The sequence below is a fragment of the Sceloporus undulatus genome, chromosome 1 (assembly GCF_019175285.1).
Source record: "Sceloporus undulatus isolate JIND9_A2432 ecotype Alabama chromosome 1, SceUnd_v1.1, whole genome shotgun sequence".
Taxonomy (NCBI): domain Eukaryota; kingdom Metazoa; phylum Chordata; class Lepidosauria; order Squamata; family Phrynosomatidae; genus Sceloporus; species Sceloporus undulatus.
This window is the reverse complement of record NC_056522.1, coordinates 260911784-260927130: the sequence shown is the minus strand read 5'-3', so window position 1 is coordinate 260927130 and position 15347 is coordinate 260911784. Positions and strand designations below refer to the sequence as shown.

The window sequence follows — 15347 nt, the reverse complement described above, 5'->3', positions numbered from 1 at the left end:
CTGAACTAGTGAATTTACGTGAATGTATTCTGGCCCCACTTTCTTTTAATTTGAAATGAAGAGAAATTCCTCCCGTGTGACAAATTCCCCTGCTCTCTTTTTGCTGACAATTGAAGACATTTTTATTTAGGCAGGCATTTGGAGGGGAAATTTTATGTATGTACTGTGGTGTACTGATTTAATTTTTTTTAACGGTTTTAATTCTGCTGTTTTTAACTTATGTTTTAATGTTGGTAATATGTAATTATCTTTTAAATTTGGTAACCAATGTTTTAGCTGTCTTTTTAAGTTATTGTAACCTGCCTTGAAACCCATTGCGGGAGAAAGGAAGGGATATAAATATAAATCCTTTGAATAAAATAAATAAAAATAAATAAATAAAAGGAAGAAAAGCCTATTCACTTTGAAAACATGCCTACCCAAATCCAGAGTGAGCAGACTTCCTCCTTTTCCAGGACATGTCCTCCATTCCCACCTTCTGTCCGGAGGAATGCCCAAATATCCTCCATTTTGAGCCTGACTAAGCAGCATGAACTTACTCCTTAGGGTTGCCATGGGTTGGAAATAACATGAAGGCACACAAGACACACAGTTCATAGTCACTCTGACTAACAGGTAAGGGGACCAGACTTTTCCTCCTTTTCCAGGACGTGTCCTCCATTGCCAGCTTCTATCCAGGAGGAATTCCAAAATGCCCTCCATTATGAGCCTCAGAAGTATGGATTTACATTTAGTTCTGTCTTTATTGTATAGTAGTTAGTATTATTTTAGAGATATTTTAATCATGTAATGTTGTTGGTTTAGATTATATGCTGCTTGGCAGGTTTTTTTAAAAAACTTTTATTTTATTTGACCCGTACTATGTAAAGCACTGTGCAAATTCTAGAATGCTCTATAAATAAATTTTATTAATAATAATAATAATAATTGCAGGTTCTCCTTGGGGTCCTCCATTCTTGGAATCCTTCCATTGGCACCTTCGGTCCAGGAGGAATTTCACAATGCCCTCCATTTGAAGCCTGGCTCAGAAGCATGAATTTACAGTTATAGGTACTCCTTAGGGTTGCTATGTCCTCCATTTCCACGTCTGTCCAGGAGGAATCCCCAAATGGTCCTCCATTTTGAGCCCAACTAAGGAGCATACTTTGGCCTGGCCCTGCCCTCCACTTATGCTTGTAGGCCCTCCTTTGCCAGGGTGAGGAGGACCCTGCCCAAAAGCCCTCTCAGGAGAGCTACTGTCTGCCAGCTCCCCCCTCCGCTGGGCTGCCCTGAGCAGCAGGTGAAGAAGGGGCTGGCTCTCTCCCTCTCTTTTCCCCTCCCTTCCTCCCTTCTTTTCTCTTTCTCCCTCTCTCTCCCCAGCCTGGGCGCGGAAGTCCCTTCTTCTTCTCCTTCTTCTTCGCCCCAAAACCTGGGGAAGGAGAGGAGGAGGGACCCTGCAAGGAGGGAAGCCCTGGCTGGGATGCTTCCTGGAGGGAGAGAAGGAGGCTTCCAGGCGGAGCAGCAGGAGGGAGCTTCTTCTCCACCTTGTGGCCCCAGCCGAGAGGAGAGGAAGAAGAAGCGCCATGCAGGTAAGCCACAGCTGCATCCATACTGGAGAAATAATAACCCGGTTTGGCCCCGCTTTAACTCTTTGTCTGGCTCAAGGCTATGGAATTCTGGGAGCTGGAGTTTGTTGTGGGCCCTGGGCGGAGAGTCCGAGGAGGAAGGAAAGGGCAAAGCGCCGGCTCTCTGGGGCTTTCCCTCCTCCTCCTCCTCCCCCCCCCGGGAGAAATGGCCCTCTTGGCAACTAGCCCCCCCCCCTTCTGGAGGAACCTGCCAAGGACCCCCTCCGAGAGGCTGGCCTGAGTCAACAAGGACTGGCTTGGAGGCACACAGCAACAGGACAGGCTGCCCAACGAGAGAGAGAGAGGAGGGGGGGGGAGAGCCCTTCTTCCGCTAGAGCTGCCTGCTCTTCCCTCTCAGGTGCACCTGTCACGTCGTTTTCTGGGCAAGACTGGCCCAGAGGGGGCTTGCCATGGCCTTCCCCTGAGGCTGAGAGAGTGTGACTGACCCAGGATCACCCAGTGGCTTCCATAGCCGAGTCCCTAGGGATTCAAATCCTAGTGTTCCAAGTCATACTCCCAACACCCAAATCACTACAACACACTAGCTCCAGAATTATTTACATCCTGTGCATCTTGACCATCACCAACATCGATCTATATTGATTTCTATTTTTTGCATAGGAAAGGACTAATATTCAGCATGAAAATTGCAGTTTTACTTGAAAGTCAGACCTCTTTAATTCAGTAGTCCTTACTTCTGAGTAGGCACATAAATGGCGTATTGCTTGGTCCTTCTCAGACTTCCCACGTATTTTGTTGTTGTGTACTTACAGCCATTTAGGACTTATGGTGACCTCTAAGGCAAGCCTATCATAGGGTCTTCTTGGCAAGTTTGCTTTCCTCTGAGGGTGAGAGAGTGTGACTTGCCTCTATATGGCTAAGTGGGCACTCAAACCCTGGTCTCCAGAATCCTAGTCCTACACTCAAATAACTACACCAAGGTGGTTGTCTTGAGGAGATTAATAAATACACATTGGCACTTTACCGGCACCGGTGGTTGCTGCATCAGGGAACCGCAGCGGACAAACCGCACGATTCCTGGATGCAGCAAAAAGAACCCGCAAAAAGCGAGTTCTTTTTGCGGCACAGAAATGACGCCACAAAGCGCCAATGGCGCACTCGTGGCATCATTTCCGCTGCATGACGTGCGGATGCTAAGTGTCCGTGACGTCAAAATGGCAGCGCCCATGTAGAATGGGTGCCACCATTTTGTACACGCTCAGCACGTACTAGGGTTAGGGGCATTTAGAAAGGACACCCCTTTCTAACCCTAGTACGTGCCACACACATACTTTCCACCCGTTAATATCTTAGAAAGCCTATAGTTTTGTATTACATCAGGTTGATTAAGATGAAAAAGTCTCCTTGTTTTTTTGCATCATTTATGCAGTTAAAATGTATGATCTGTAATTTATATCAGCTATTCTGGCAAATTGAACTTTCCCCAAAGGTAATTTTGATGCTGGACAGAAAGTATTATAAATGCACAGAGTGCTTTATAGTACTGTATTTCCATCTGCCTTACAACTGAAAATGTTATTAGCGGTTAATAGTCTTACCATTGTTTCAGGACCTACATTGTTGAACTAGATTACATGAACTTTGTTGCTCCTTGTTAAAAAGTGTGCCTTAGCATTGATTATACAGTTGAATTGGAGGGTGTTTGCCAATAAATAAAGCCATATTCCGTTAAGGGGGATAAGTTGTTTGTGTTTTTAAATAGAGCATCCAAAAATTACTTGCTGCTGTTCAGAAAATGAGCACATCAACACCTCCCACAGGCTTAGAGTCTAGAATTGTTGCTGTTGTTGTGTGCTTTCAAGTTATTTCCAACTTACAACGACCCTATCACATGGTTTTCTTGGCCTGATTTGTTAAGAGGGGGCTTGCCTTTGTCTCCCTTTGTGACTGAGAGAGTGTGACTTGCCCAAGATCACCCCATGGGTTTCCATGACTGAGTAGGGATTCGAACCCTGCTCTGCAGAATCATAGTCCAGCATTCAAAAATATTACACCACGTTGGCCCTAGAATAGTCTCTTTCACACTGGTGCCCTTCAGAAACTCCCAGCCTGCTATGGTCTGCTATTTGGCAACTTCTCTGAAAGGCACCAGGTTGGAGAAGTCTGGTCTAGAATGGCATTTATTAATTTATTTAAATAATTTATACCTCACTTTTCTTCTAGTAGACAATTTTAATTAAAATTACAGTATTGTGCACCCTGGTTCTTTGCATGTTTACTCAGGAAAAGACATTCTAGCACAGTGTGGCTTTACTCTCATATAAAGGGCTGTTAGAATTGCAGTCTAAACTGTGGTGAGATGCAGCAATATTTAAACAGTTCATTAAGTATTTTATTTTTTTATTAGCGTGATTAAAAACACCAGCAACCTTGAACTGGTTGACACTTTCAGTTTCAGGGAAGCTGGTAGTAGGAAAAGGCATGCAAAATATGCTTATCTACCTGTGTAAGGAAAGTTTCCCAAGAGTTTCATACCTCTGGGGTGGCAGTACAAAGTGGCGGGGAATGAAAGTGAAGCCGGCTGACACTTCCTTATTACTACGGTAGTTAACTAGTTCTTTGTTCATTTATTTAAGAAAAAGATTATACCATTTTTCATTGTAAAATTCCCAGAGCAGTTTACAATAAATATAACATGCAATGAAACCAGTTGATTAAAAATAATAGTACAGTTGTGAAGCAATAAAGTAGTTTACTAAAACCTAGGGGTAATGCCAGGCAACATTAGCAACCAGGAAAACACCTGGGTAAACAAGTCTTCAACTGACACTGAAATCGCTATATACTGGGAAGCCTTTTTAATCTTGATGAGGAGCTAATTTCATGTGAGGACATAACAGAGAACATCCTCCTCCACACTAAATGGACCTGGCTTGGTCCTGGTATGATAAACAGGGTCTCTCTCTCAAGAGTGTAAAGACTATGTAGTGTATATGGAAGAAGGCAGTCAGTCAGATATTTGATATAGAGTTGTATGAACAGCCAAGAGAAAGAACTGAAGTTTTTAAGTCCCTGCATATTTGTTCTTGTGTGCCTTCAAGTCATTTCCGACTTATAGCAACCCCAAGGCAAACCTGTCATGGGGTTTTCTTGGCAAGATTTGTTCAAGGGGTGGGGTGGTCTTTTGCCCAAGGTGGGTTTCCATGATGGAGTGGGGAGTCAAATCCTGATCTTTAGAGTCCTACTTTGGTGCTGGCCCTGCCTGCATATAGATCCCCAAATAATGAATTGGGAAACAGGAAACAAGAGCTAGGAAGCACCTTCAGCTACATACTTAACATCTAGCCTCCTTTGCCACAGCAACTTTGCAAAATCTTTCTCTGAGCAAGGCTAGGGATCTAAGAGAATTACAAATACTCTGAAATAGCAATTGTCCGCATATTTTGAAGGATACTGTGCCTCAATTATTAGATGTCTTCCTTTTTCGGTTTTCTCTTTACACTGTTGTAGGCATATCTCTTACATTATTTTGGATACACAATCCAAATACCTTCCCATTCCAATCTTACAAAGATCCTGCTTAAAACTAGGACTTCGAAACTGGGCAACTGTAATGATTATTTCTGGAACCAACACTCAGTCAGTGTGGAGATGAACAGTTAGCAAGCTAAGACAAACAGCAGCCTATCCAACTGGCTTACGATAATAACCTCAGTTGCTTATTTAAATGTCAGTCTACCCTAATATAAAATACTTGCATTAAGAATGTACAAATGTAAACCACATCAGTGCATTTTGGTACTCCTGGTGTGATGTAACATTGCTTCCAGATTCCATATTGATTAATTTTTGTCTTTTTATTTTCTTTGTGTTCTAGGAAGGCTTGGAGGGAAAGCAAACTACTTTGGTTTGTTTCTTTTTTAAGTCTGGGCACTTTGTGGCTGCTATACTTAGGGGTACCATGGTTCATATAAGGCTCATAGACTGCACTTTGCCCACCCCTGTTTTAAAGTCATCTCCTCCTCCTCCTCCTCCTCCTCCTCCTCCTCCTCCTCCTCCTCCTCCTCAGGAAGCTGAGCCTGCATCCTTAGTTCTGGTTTCTTGCTTCTCTGATTTGCCAGAGCTTGGGCTTGATGTTAAGAAGAGTGGATATCATCTCCCATGCCTTCTGTATATTATTACATTATAGATTTTCCAGTTACTTCCAACCCTGTTTGTTTTTATATGAAGGTCCCATTGAATTGTTAGCATTGGCCCCAGTATGCATCATTTATGGTTACTGAGTTGAAAATAATGGACATTAATCCCATAGTACCATGGACATACCTTTTCCTGGACCATTTTAACCTTTTCTTATCTGCATCTCTTTTGCCACTGGATTCCATACTAATCCATCTTCACAACTTCTTTGTCAAAGACTGAGCTGCTTTCTTCCTCTCCATCTAATGTACATTTAGGCTCTCAGGGCAGATTCCCCATCATTATTATCCCCAATACACTGCTTGGCATACAGCTGAACTGAAATAAATGTCACATAGTAGAAGTAGTTATACCCATTCATCTGGTTTATGCCAGCAGTTCTTACATGAGTTTAGCTATAACTACAGACACAGAGATGGATGATTATACTTCAAACTGGGATAATGGGCAGACTTTCACAAAGTGGTTTCACCTCCAGAGAAAAAGAGTAATGTGAACAGAATGTAATATTACCATTTTCTAAGATATCTATATTTTCCTATACTACCACCAACCAATAGTTCAAAACATTGTTTCCAGTAGGACACCTCAGCATCATAATTCATGAGAAGTAGAAATTCCAAATGGAAAATTTCCTCGTATCACACCACATCAGATAAAGCCTGAACAGTTCCATTTGAGCACCAGGACTAATACCAAGAGAGCTAGCATGGCGTTGTGGTTTGAATCTGGAGATGATCGTTTGATTCTGCACTCGACCATGAAACCCATTGGGTGACCTTGGGCAAGCCACACTCTCTCAACCTCAGGAGAAGGCAACAGCAAACCTCCTCTGAACAAATCTTGCCAGAAAAAAACATGATAGGGTTGCCTTAGGGTCACTATAAGTCAGAAACAACTTAAAGGCATACTACTGTTGGCCCTTCTTACGCACAAGCATACACGGTTTGAAAATGTTAAAAAAAAGTATAAATTTCAAATATCAAACCTTGATTTTCCATTTTTTGTAAGGGAAACCATTTTGCTATGTCATGTTTAATGGGACTTGAGCATATACAGATTTTGTTATACATGGGGGATCTTGGAACCAAACCTCAGCATATAACAAGGGTCCACTGTATAAACAGCAACAAACTAGCACTAAGAGTACCACCAAGACAACCCATTTGTTTCTGGTGATTTCTTTCTCCTACGTGACTCATTAGAAAATACAGTAATGCTGAGGAAAGTAGAAAGAGGTAGGAGAGGAAGGTTACCTTAAAGATGGTTTTATTTAATAAAGGAAGCCACAGTCCTGAGTTTACAGGACCCGAGCAGAGTTGTTGATGGCCAGGACTCTTGGAGATCTCTCATTCACAGAGATGCCATAAGTGAAAGATGAACTTAGTTTTTTGTGGGTTTTTCAGGCTATGTGGCCATGTTCTAGCAAAGTTTCTTCCTGACGTTTCGCCATCATCTGTGGCTGGCATTTTCAGAGAATATTTGCCTGGAAAGGACTTGGCTATATATATTGTGTGATCTGGAAAGGCAGGAGTGATTTGCATGTGTATTATTGGTTGCTAATGGCAGGCCTCAGGGTGTGAGGGTCTGCACAAGAGGACTAACATTAAAAAACTATGGATGCTGGTCATGAAAGCCTTCGGCTTCACATTGAAAGCTGAACTGATGATAATTAGCAATAAGCAGCAATTGTAGGAATACAAGGCTTAAAAGTAAACCCCCATGTATTTCTGATAAGGATTTTCTTCATGACCTTATTTATCACTGGGCAATTGTCTGAAAGTGCTTGCAGATGCAATTACACCATTTCACTCATGGAATTGTATGGGATATCCATGGAATTATATGATGATGCCTTCTGCTTGTCAAAGTGTTTTTCCCCACTGCCTCTTCGTCTGTTTTAGTTTCAAAAAATTTGTTCAGGAGGGAAAGGTAGAATACATGTGCAATCCCTTTTGATTGGTATCACTAATACCCCTGGGCCTGGAAGCACCCTGAATCTTAATCCTTATGTACTGTTATACACAATTACGTTGATCTTTTATTATGACTAGGAATATTGCCCTGCCTGCCCTTTCCCTCCATTCTAATATTGTCTCCTAGCATACCTGTTATTACTATTTAATATTTTTCTAGCCTGCTTCTCAGGACAAAACCCTCACAAAGTAGATTCCAACTTTAAAACAAATAATCCGTAAGTGCACCAGTTTTTCTAGCTGTTCTACTCCTCAGTTCATTGTGGGCAGAGCCCATGTACTGGACATAAGTGCCACTGGAAGTAGTAGGATATCTGACTAAATATGCCAGGGATGAGAGTATTATGTGGGAATGAGCTATGCTAGTGTCTAGATCAAGGGAAGTAATAGTGCCACTATGCCTCTGTCAGCCCCCACTGGAATATTGTGTCCAGTTCTGGGCGCCAAAATTCAAAAAGGACATTGAGAAACTGGAGCGTGTCCAAGAGGGCAACTAAAATGGTGAAAGGCTGGAAACCCATGCCCTATGAGGAACACCTTAGGGAGCTGGGTATGTTTAGCCTGGAGAAAAGAAGGTTAAGAGGTGATATGATTAGGCTTGCCATAACCCGCCCCCCCCCCGTGACCAGCACGCTTTTGGGGGGCCCTCCCGTCACGGTCCGGTTTGGGCCCCCACCCGTGCCTGTCTCCCTGTTTGGGGGCCCGCTCCGGCCATTGCCGCTGCCGCTAATGCGACTGCTGCGGCACCCAACCCCCTCCTCCTCAGCCCCACCTTCCTCCTCTTCCTCGCTCCAGTGCGAGGGCTTGAATGCCGCCCAGGCCTCAGTAGGGGTCAGCGGCAGCGCGCGCACAGGGAAGGAAGTGAGGCAGGTGTGCGCGCTGGCGCCGCTGGCCACTGAGGTCTGGGCGGCATTCAAGCCCACGCCTGGAGCGCGCCTGCAGGCTCCAGGGCAGGAGAGAAGGTCTCCTCCAAGGGAGACCCTTCTCCCCTGCCTGGGGCTTCCCCGCCCGGCCAGGCAGGCTCCAGGGCAGGGGAGAAGGGTCTCTCCTCCAAGGGAGACCCTTTCTCCCTGCCTTGGGGCTTGCCCCGCCGGCCAGGCAGGCTCCAGGGCAGGAGAGAAGGTCTCTCCTCCAAGGGAGACCCTCTCTCCTGCCTTGGGGCTTCCCCCGCTGGCCAGGCAGGCTCCAAGGCAGGGAGGAAGGGTCCTCTCCCCAAGGGAGACCCTTCCCTCCCTGCCTTCGCAGCTTGCTCCTCTTCTTCTCCTCCTCCTCTCTTCTGTCTCCTCTCCTCCTCCCCTCTTCCTCCCCTTCTTCTTCTTCCCCCCTTTTCTCCTCCTACTTCCTCTTCTTCCTCCTCCTCCTTTCCCCCCTCTTCCTCCTCCTCTTCTTCCTCCTTTTCTTCTTCTCCTCTCCTCCTCCTCTGCTTCTTCCCTCTTCCTCCTCTTCGGTTTGACCAGAAAGGGAAGCACATTTTCTGCCATCTGTCTAGGAATAATGCCAAATGTCCTCCATTTTTATCATGCCTAAGAATCATGCATTATATGATTTTTTTAAAAAAAAAACATCATTTTTGCGTGTCCTCCCATTTTTTAAAATGTGTCCTCCATTTGAAATTTTGTCCACGTTTGTCCTACATTTGTCCCAGTTTGGAGGTCCTGACTATGGCAACCCTAGATATATAGCCCTGTTTAAATATTTGAAGGGATGTCATATTGGGAGGGAGCAAGCTTGTTTTTCTGCTGCTCCAGAGACTGGGTGTTTATCACACTATACTCTTAAATTCTCTGCCTGAGAATTCTAAATACCCCTCCTTAAAACTGCAAATCCCAGAATGCAACAGGAGGCAGCTAGAGCAGTTAAAGTGAATAGTAGCACTATAAGAGTATAGTGTGATAAACACCTAGGACCTGGACAACGGATGCAAGCTCAAGAAAGAGATTCCACCTCAACATTAGGAGGAATTTCCTGACAGTAAGGGCTTTTCGACAGTGGAACACACTTCTTAGGAGTGTAGTGGAGTCTCCCTCCTTGGAGGTCTTCAAACGGAGCTGGATGGCCATCTGTCGGGGATGCTTTGATCTGGATTTCCTGCATGGCAGGGGTTGGACTGGATGCCCTTGCGATCTCTTCCACTCTATGATTCTATGATTCTATGCTGATTACAATGAGACTACAATAAACTGCAGGTTGCACAGTACTATGTGTGAGATATAAACATGCCATGTGACATTTGCATTGGCAAACATACATTTTTGTTTCCCAAGGTACATGAGTGACATGATCCCTGATGCACACGCGCAAATGGGGTGGACCTGGAGGGCCAGACAAGTTCTTCTGGTTTTGGTTTTGTCAGTAGGTAATACTGCAGATTCTAATCAGTGCCTGGCAAGATCCAGGCAGTGAAGAAGTAACTGGAACCATGTATGTTTGTGTGTTTTCCTGCAATCCAGTGTGAATAGAAGAAACTAGGTTTAATTATTTCTCTCTTTACTGATCATGTTAGTGATGGTGATTTTATTTTAGGGGCAGCGTTCAACCTTTTGACTCTATTTTGTACTTCATTCTCAGAAGCCTTTGGTGGCATAGCCACCAATAACGGATTCTAGGAGCTGAACTAAAAGGTTGAGAACTTTGGTTTTAGAGGATCCTACTGCAGGCTGACTTGTCATGGTGAGAGTTTACACCATATAAATGGTTCAGTATGTGCAGTTGTAGTACATCTGACCTTTAGCTATGACAACAACTACCTATTCTGGTCATATGAATACATATTTTAACCAAGCCAAAGAGAACATTGCTGTTTGCAAAACACTCCACCATGCTGGCTGATCAGCAGCAGACTGCTGACTATGCACAGAAGTATTCACAATGGATGATCACACCTTAGCTTGAGAAAAAATGTACTATTACAAAACTATGGAGCCCTAATCAAGGTTTTGCCTGATGTTGGCATTATGTCAGGTTTAATGTACAAAGAAAATATACATATAGATGAAGGGCCACAGAGCTGCCAAAGGAGGAAATGCTCTCAATAACTTGCAAGTGCTACCTGCATACTCTTGCCTTCTCTGGGGCACACTGCTCACCTTCCAGCAACACCATTCCATTGCTATCATGTCTTCTGATCCACACTTCAGAATTCTGTACTCAGTCCTGAACCTTTTTCTTTTCAAAACCCTCCCTTCCAAATACTTCTTTGACAATCCTTGTGGTTTCTTCAAGCCTGATGAGGAATCCCTGTCCCTTGGCTATATCTGGAGAATGTACTTGCTGTCAATAAAATAAATCCAAAATATTGTAGTGAAGAGTAATCCAATTCAGAGTTCTCTGTTGTGTGTCTAATGTTCACAGGTAGGTTGCCTGGGGAATGACTCTTCACGACAGTTACCACGATCCCCCCTGAGCCGCTAGCCATGAGGGACAGGGATCGAGAGAGCAGGATGTCTTCCTAACACTCTAAGGATCTTGTCCACATCCTCGGATTGCCAAAGGAGTATTGGAAGGGATCAGTGGTAACACCTTGTTACGCCAAATAATAAACACATTCAGGGAGGGCAATTCCATCTAATTTGAAAACGGCTATCAATAAACCACTGTTAAAAGAAGCCCTCCCTTGACCCCCTGATGCATATAATTATCGGCCGGTATCGCTATTGCCATTTCTAGGGAAGGTGATCGATGAGGGCGGTTGCCATCCAGCTTCGATCGATCTTGGATGAAACTGATTTTCTAGACCCATTTCAAACCGGCTTCCGGGTGGGCTAAGGGGTTGAGACTGCCATGGTCGCCCTGGTCGATGATCTCCGTCTGGGCATGGACAGGGGAGCGCGTCCCTGTTTAGTGTCTTAGACATCTCAGCGGCTTCGATATATATATATATATATATATATTATATGATATAATATATAATATACCATTGACCATGGTACCTTCTGGGACGCCTGAGAGAGTTGGGAGTGGTGGCACTGTGCTCCCGTGGTTCCATTCCTACCTCTCGGGTCGGTCCCAGATGGTGCAGTTGGGGACGTGTGCTCCGATAGGAGGCACTTACATCTGGTGTCCCTCAGGGAGCCATTCTTCCCCCATGCTATTCACATTTACATGAAACGCTGGGTGAGATCATCCGGAGACATGGGGTGCGGTGTTTATCAGTACGCTGATGACACCCAGATAGTCTCTCTGTGCCTCTGGCTGCTGCAGTGACCAGGATGGCATCTCTCCTCTGGATGCCTGTCTGAAGTTGGTAATGGGCTGGATGGGGAAAACAGACTCAGTTTGAATCCAGAGAAACCGGAAGTGCTTGTATAGGTTCTCCTGGCCCGGAATGGTTGTCCACTGTCCTGAACGGGATCACGCTCCCCGTGAAGGACTCAGCTCGCAGTCTGGGGGTGCTTCTGGACTCGTCGCTCCATCTTACATCCCAGGTGGATGCGATGGTCAGGAGCACTGTTATCAGCTTAGGCTGATACGCCAGCTGCGACCCTACCTGGGCCGGGGACCTTGAAACGGTAGTACATGCTTGGTAACCTCTCGTTTGGATTTCTGTAACGCGCTCTCATGGGGCAACCCTTGTACCATACTCAGAAGCTTCAGTTGGTCAACAATGGCAGCGAGACTGGTCACTGGCTCTTCCAGGACCAGTCCACATAACACCAATTCTGAAAGATCTCCATTGGCTGCCTATTCGCTTCCGGGCCACATACAAGGTGTTGGTTTTACCTATAATAGCCCTATATGCTTGGGCCCAGGGTACTTGGAGGACCGCCTCTCCCCATACATTCCGCCCCGCACACTCAGATCTGCTGGGAAGCAATTGTTACGTGTCCCAGAGGCAAGATATTCTACCACCACTCAGAGGGCCTTTTCTATCTCTGGCCCATCCTCTGGACTCGCTTCCGCCGAGCTCCCGCCAGCCACTCCCTGGAATACTTCAAAAAGGGGCTTAAAACTTTTTTGTTTCAGCAGGTTTACCCCTAACATTCCGTGTTGCCCCCTTCTCTCTCCTCATGTTTTTGTAATCCTGTGCTTGCTGGAAAAAAATTTTAACTGGATTTTAACTGTTGTTAAGATATTGTGAGATTTGTATTTTGTATTTTAATTTTTTGTATATTGATTCTATCGTGTTTTTGGCTGTTGTGACCGCCTTGATCCCGCGAAAGGCGGGCTAAAAAAAGCTTTTATTATTATTATTATATTGTATTTTTAGATTTGTGTAGTCTGTCTAAAGCTGTGCATGTAGACATTCATACGATATATAGTAATATATTATATTTGGTTTATTGGACTTAGTGCACTATATTAACATATTTATATATATGTATGTGGCATTGCTTGTATTACATGTTTTGAGTATTTTGAATTGGCCCTTGGGCTATTCAATAAACTTATTTGTGTTGTTGTTTATGAAAACATCTAGCATGGAGGTTTCTGAAATGGGAGGGGGAGGGAATCCAGAGAATTGCCAGTGACTCGCCTCAGTAGTCCCTGTGCTTCATTCAAGGGCTCTAAAGACAGAAAAGTAGTAGGTGCAGTATCTACTATGTAAGCAGCTGTGTGCCAGGAATTCCTCTGCAGTGTAACTATCGTCATAGATCTTGAAAGGTAATAGAAACATGTGAGTGGAAATAGTTTTAACACATGAACTCTGAGAAACACGCTAAGAGCAATCTTTACTGGTCTCCCCCCCAAAGAATGGAATGTTGGATGGATCACATACCTTGGGATAGACATCAACATGCTCAGGGTGAAGAGAGAGCAGCAAGCAAAGTCAGGCACTGAAGCACTTACACAGTCCCACATACACAAAAAAAGTATGGGAGGAAGGTAGATGGCTGCTTCTCCATTGCTCATAAAGAACTGGGAACTGGGGTAATACATTTTATGCTATCTTCCCTTTCAAGTCCCCAAAGCACAAGCTCCAAAGTAGGTCAGTATTTTCCAAATGAGCTGAATGACATGTTTATGTGTTGGAGTGTCAAAGGATGAATAATACCTGAAGAATGAAGAATTGGGACTATGACCCCGCTTGATAGACCTGAGAGTCAGCATGGTGTACTAGTCTGAGTGTTGGACTAGGACTCTGGGAAGACAGGGTTCTAACCCTGCTCTACATGGAAACCCACTGAGTGGACCTTAAGCAGTCACCTCTCTCAGCCTTAGAAGGCGGCAAAGGCAAACTGCTTCTGATAAATCTTGCCAAGAAACCCAATAATAGGATTGACTTAGGCTCTCAGGCTTGTCATAAGTCAAACCAACATTAAGGCACATAACCACAACATTGGATCCTGTGAATATGCCTCGAAAAAACACACACTTGTACAACTTATTTCTAAGCCTTCCTTTATATTTCAAAGTCAAAATAGGGGAGAATGCAAAAGCATGCCCATTACACTTCACTGCAAAAATCACTTGCTGCTGAAAGAGTTAAAATAATACAAAGCATATGTTTTGCCACAATAAGGGTTAACCACCCAATAATTCTCTCCTCCTCCCTCCCCCTCCCTCCCTCCCTCCCTCCCTCCTCCTTCCTCTTCCTCTCTCCTTTCCCCACCACACCATATATGTACACACTACAGACACATCCCAGATATGTTGCTGTTATAGTTTGTTGCCACTAAATCTTTGCACTTGTGGGCCCTTCAGTCTGTTTTTGTGGCCCAGACCACCCTATTCTGGTTAAAAAGGAATGAATGTTGCATCTGGGAGCAACTGGTTAACCATACATAGGACATAATGGCCCTCTACACTGTTCAACATTAGAATGAAAACAGTTTTCAGAACCAAAAATGAGAGTTGGAGAGGGGCAATTTGGTATTCCACAGACACTCGGGACCCCCAGGAGAGAAAAATTAGCTTTGAGACCTGCTGAATTTCTCGCGCCACATTAAGGGACCCTTCACATAGGGGTGTTACAATAGTCCAAACAGATGTAATCAAAGCAGAAGCTTCCTGACAGTAGAGCTGTTTGAATGGAACACATCTTCCCTTGAGAGTGGGTGGTCCCCTTCCTTGGAGTCTTTAAAAAGAGGCTGTTGGGGATGCTTTGATTGCATGGCAGGGGGTTGGACTGGATGGCCCTTGTGATCTCTTCCAACTGATTCTAGCCAGTTATGATTATTGCCCCATCCAGTCCCTACTACCAAGAGACATTGGTTCAGCACAAGACTGCTTCCTTGAAGAGAGCTGGATGTCATCATATATGATGACACTGACCCCCAGCTGCGAGTGACCTCTTTCAGTGGTTTTATTTATGTTAACAGTACTGAGCCCTGAGAAACCCCAGCATGCCAACAGTGAGGTTTACAAGGTCCACCAGCATTATCTCAGGGTTAGCTCCCCAGAAGGACCAGGACCACCTGTATAACAGTGTCTTTAAGTCCCACCACACAAAGAAGTAACCCAGGAGGATATCACGTTTGATGGTACTGAAAGCTGCTTAAAAACCAGCAGAACCAACTGGGACACACTCCCCTCGTCCAGTTCCCTGCGTAGGTCATCCACCAAGGTTACCAAGCAGTTTCCATTCAATAATTAGGCCTGAAGTCAGACTAAAATGAATCTGGATAATTCTATTTCATCCAGAAACCCCTGGCACTCACATGATTGA

At 44.5% G+C, this 15347-nt stretch overlaps 1 protein-coding gene across 2 annotated transcripts in view; it reads left to right on the top strand.

Moving 5' to 3' along the window:
- Positions 1-1065: 1065 nt before the first annotated feature.
- Positions 1066-15347, top strand: part of ANO9 (anoctamin 9) — a 76602-nt gene continuing 62320 nt past the window's right edge. Inside the window, exon 1 of one of the 2 annotated variants that reach the window (XM_042465620.1) lies at positions 1066-1568. In XM_042465620.1, the coding sequence (XP_042321554.1) occupies positions 1563-1568 (6 nt within the window). In that variant the 5' untranslated portion in view covers positions 1066-1562. The remainder of the gene's footprint in view (positions 1569-15347) is intronic. The other variant, XM_042465603.1, reaches the window with a different exon arrangement.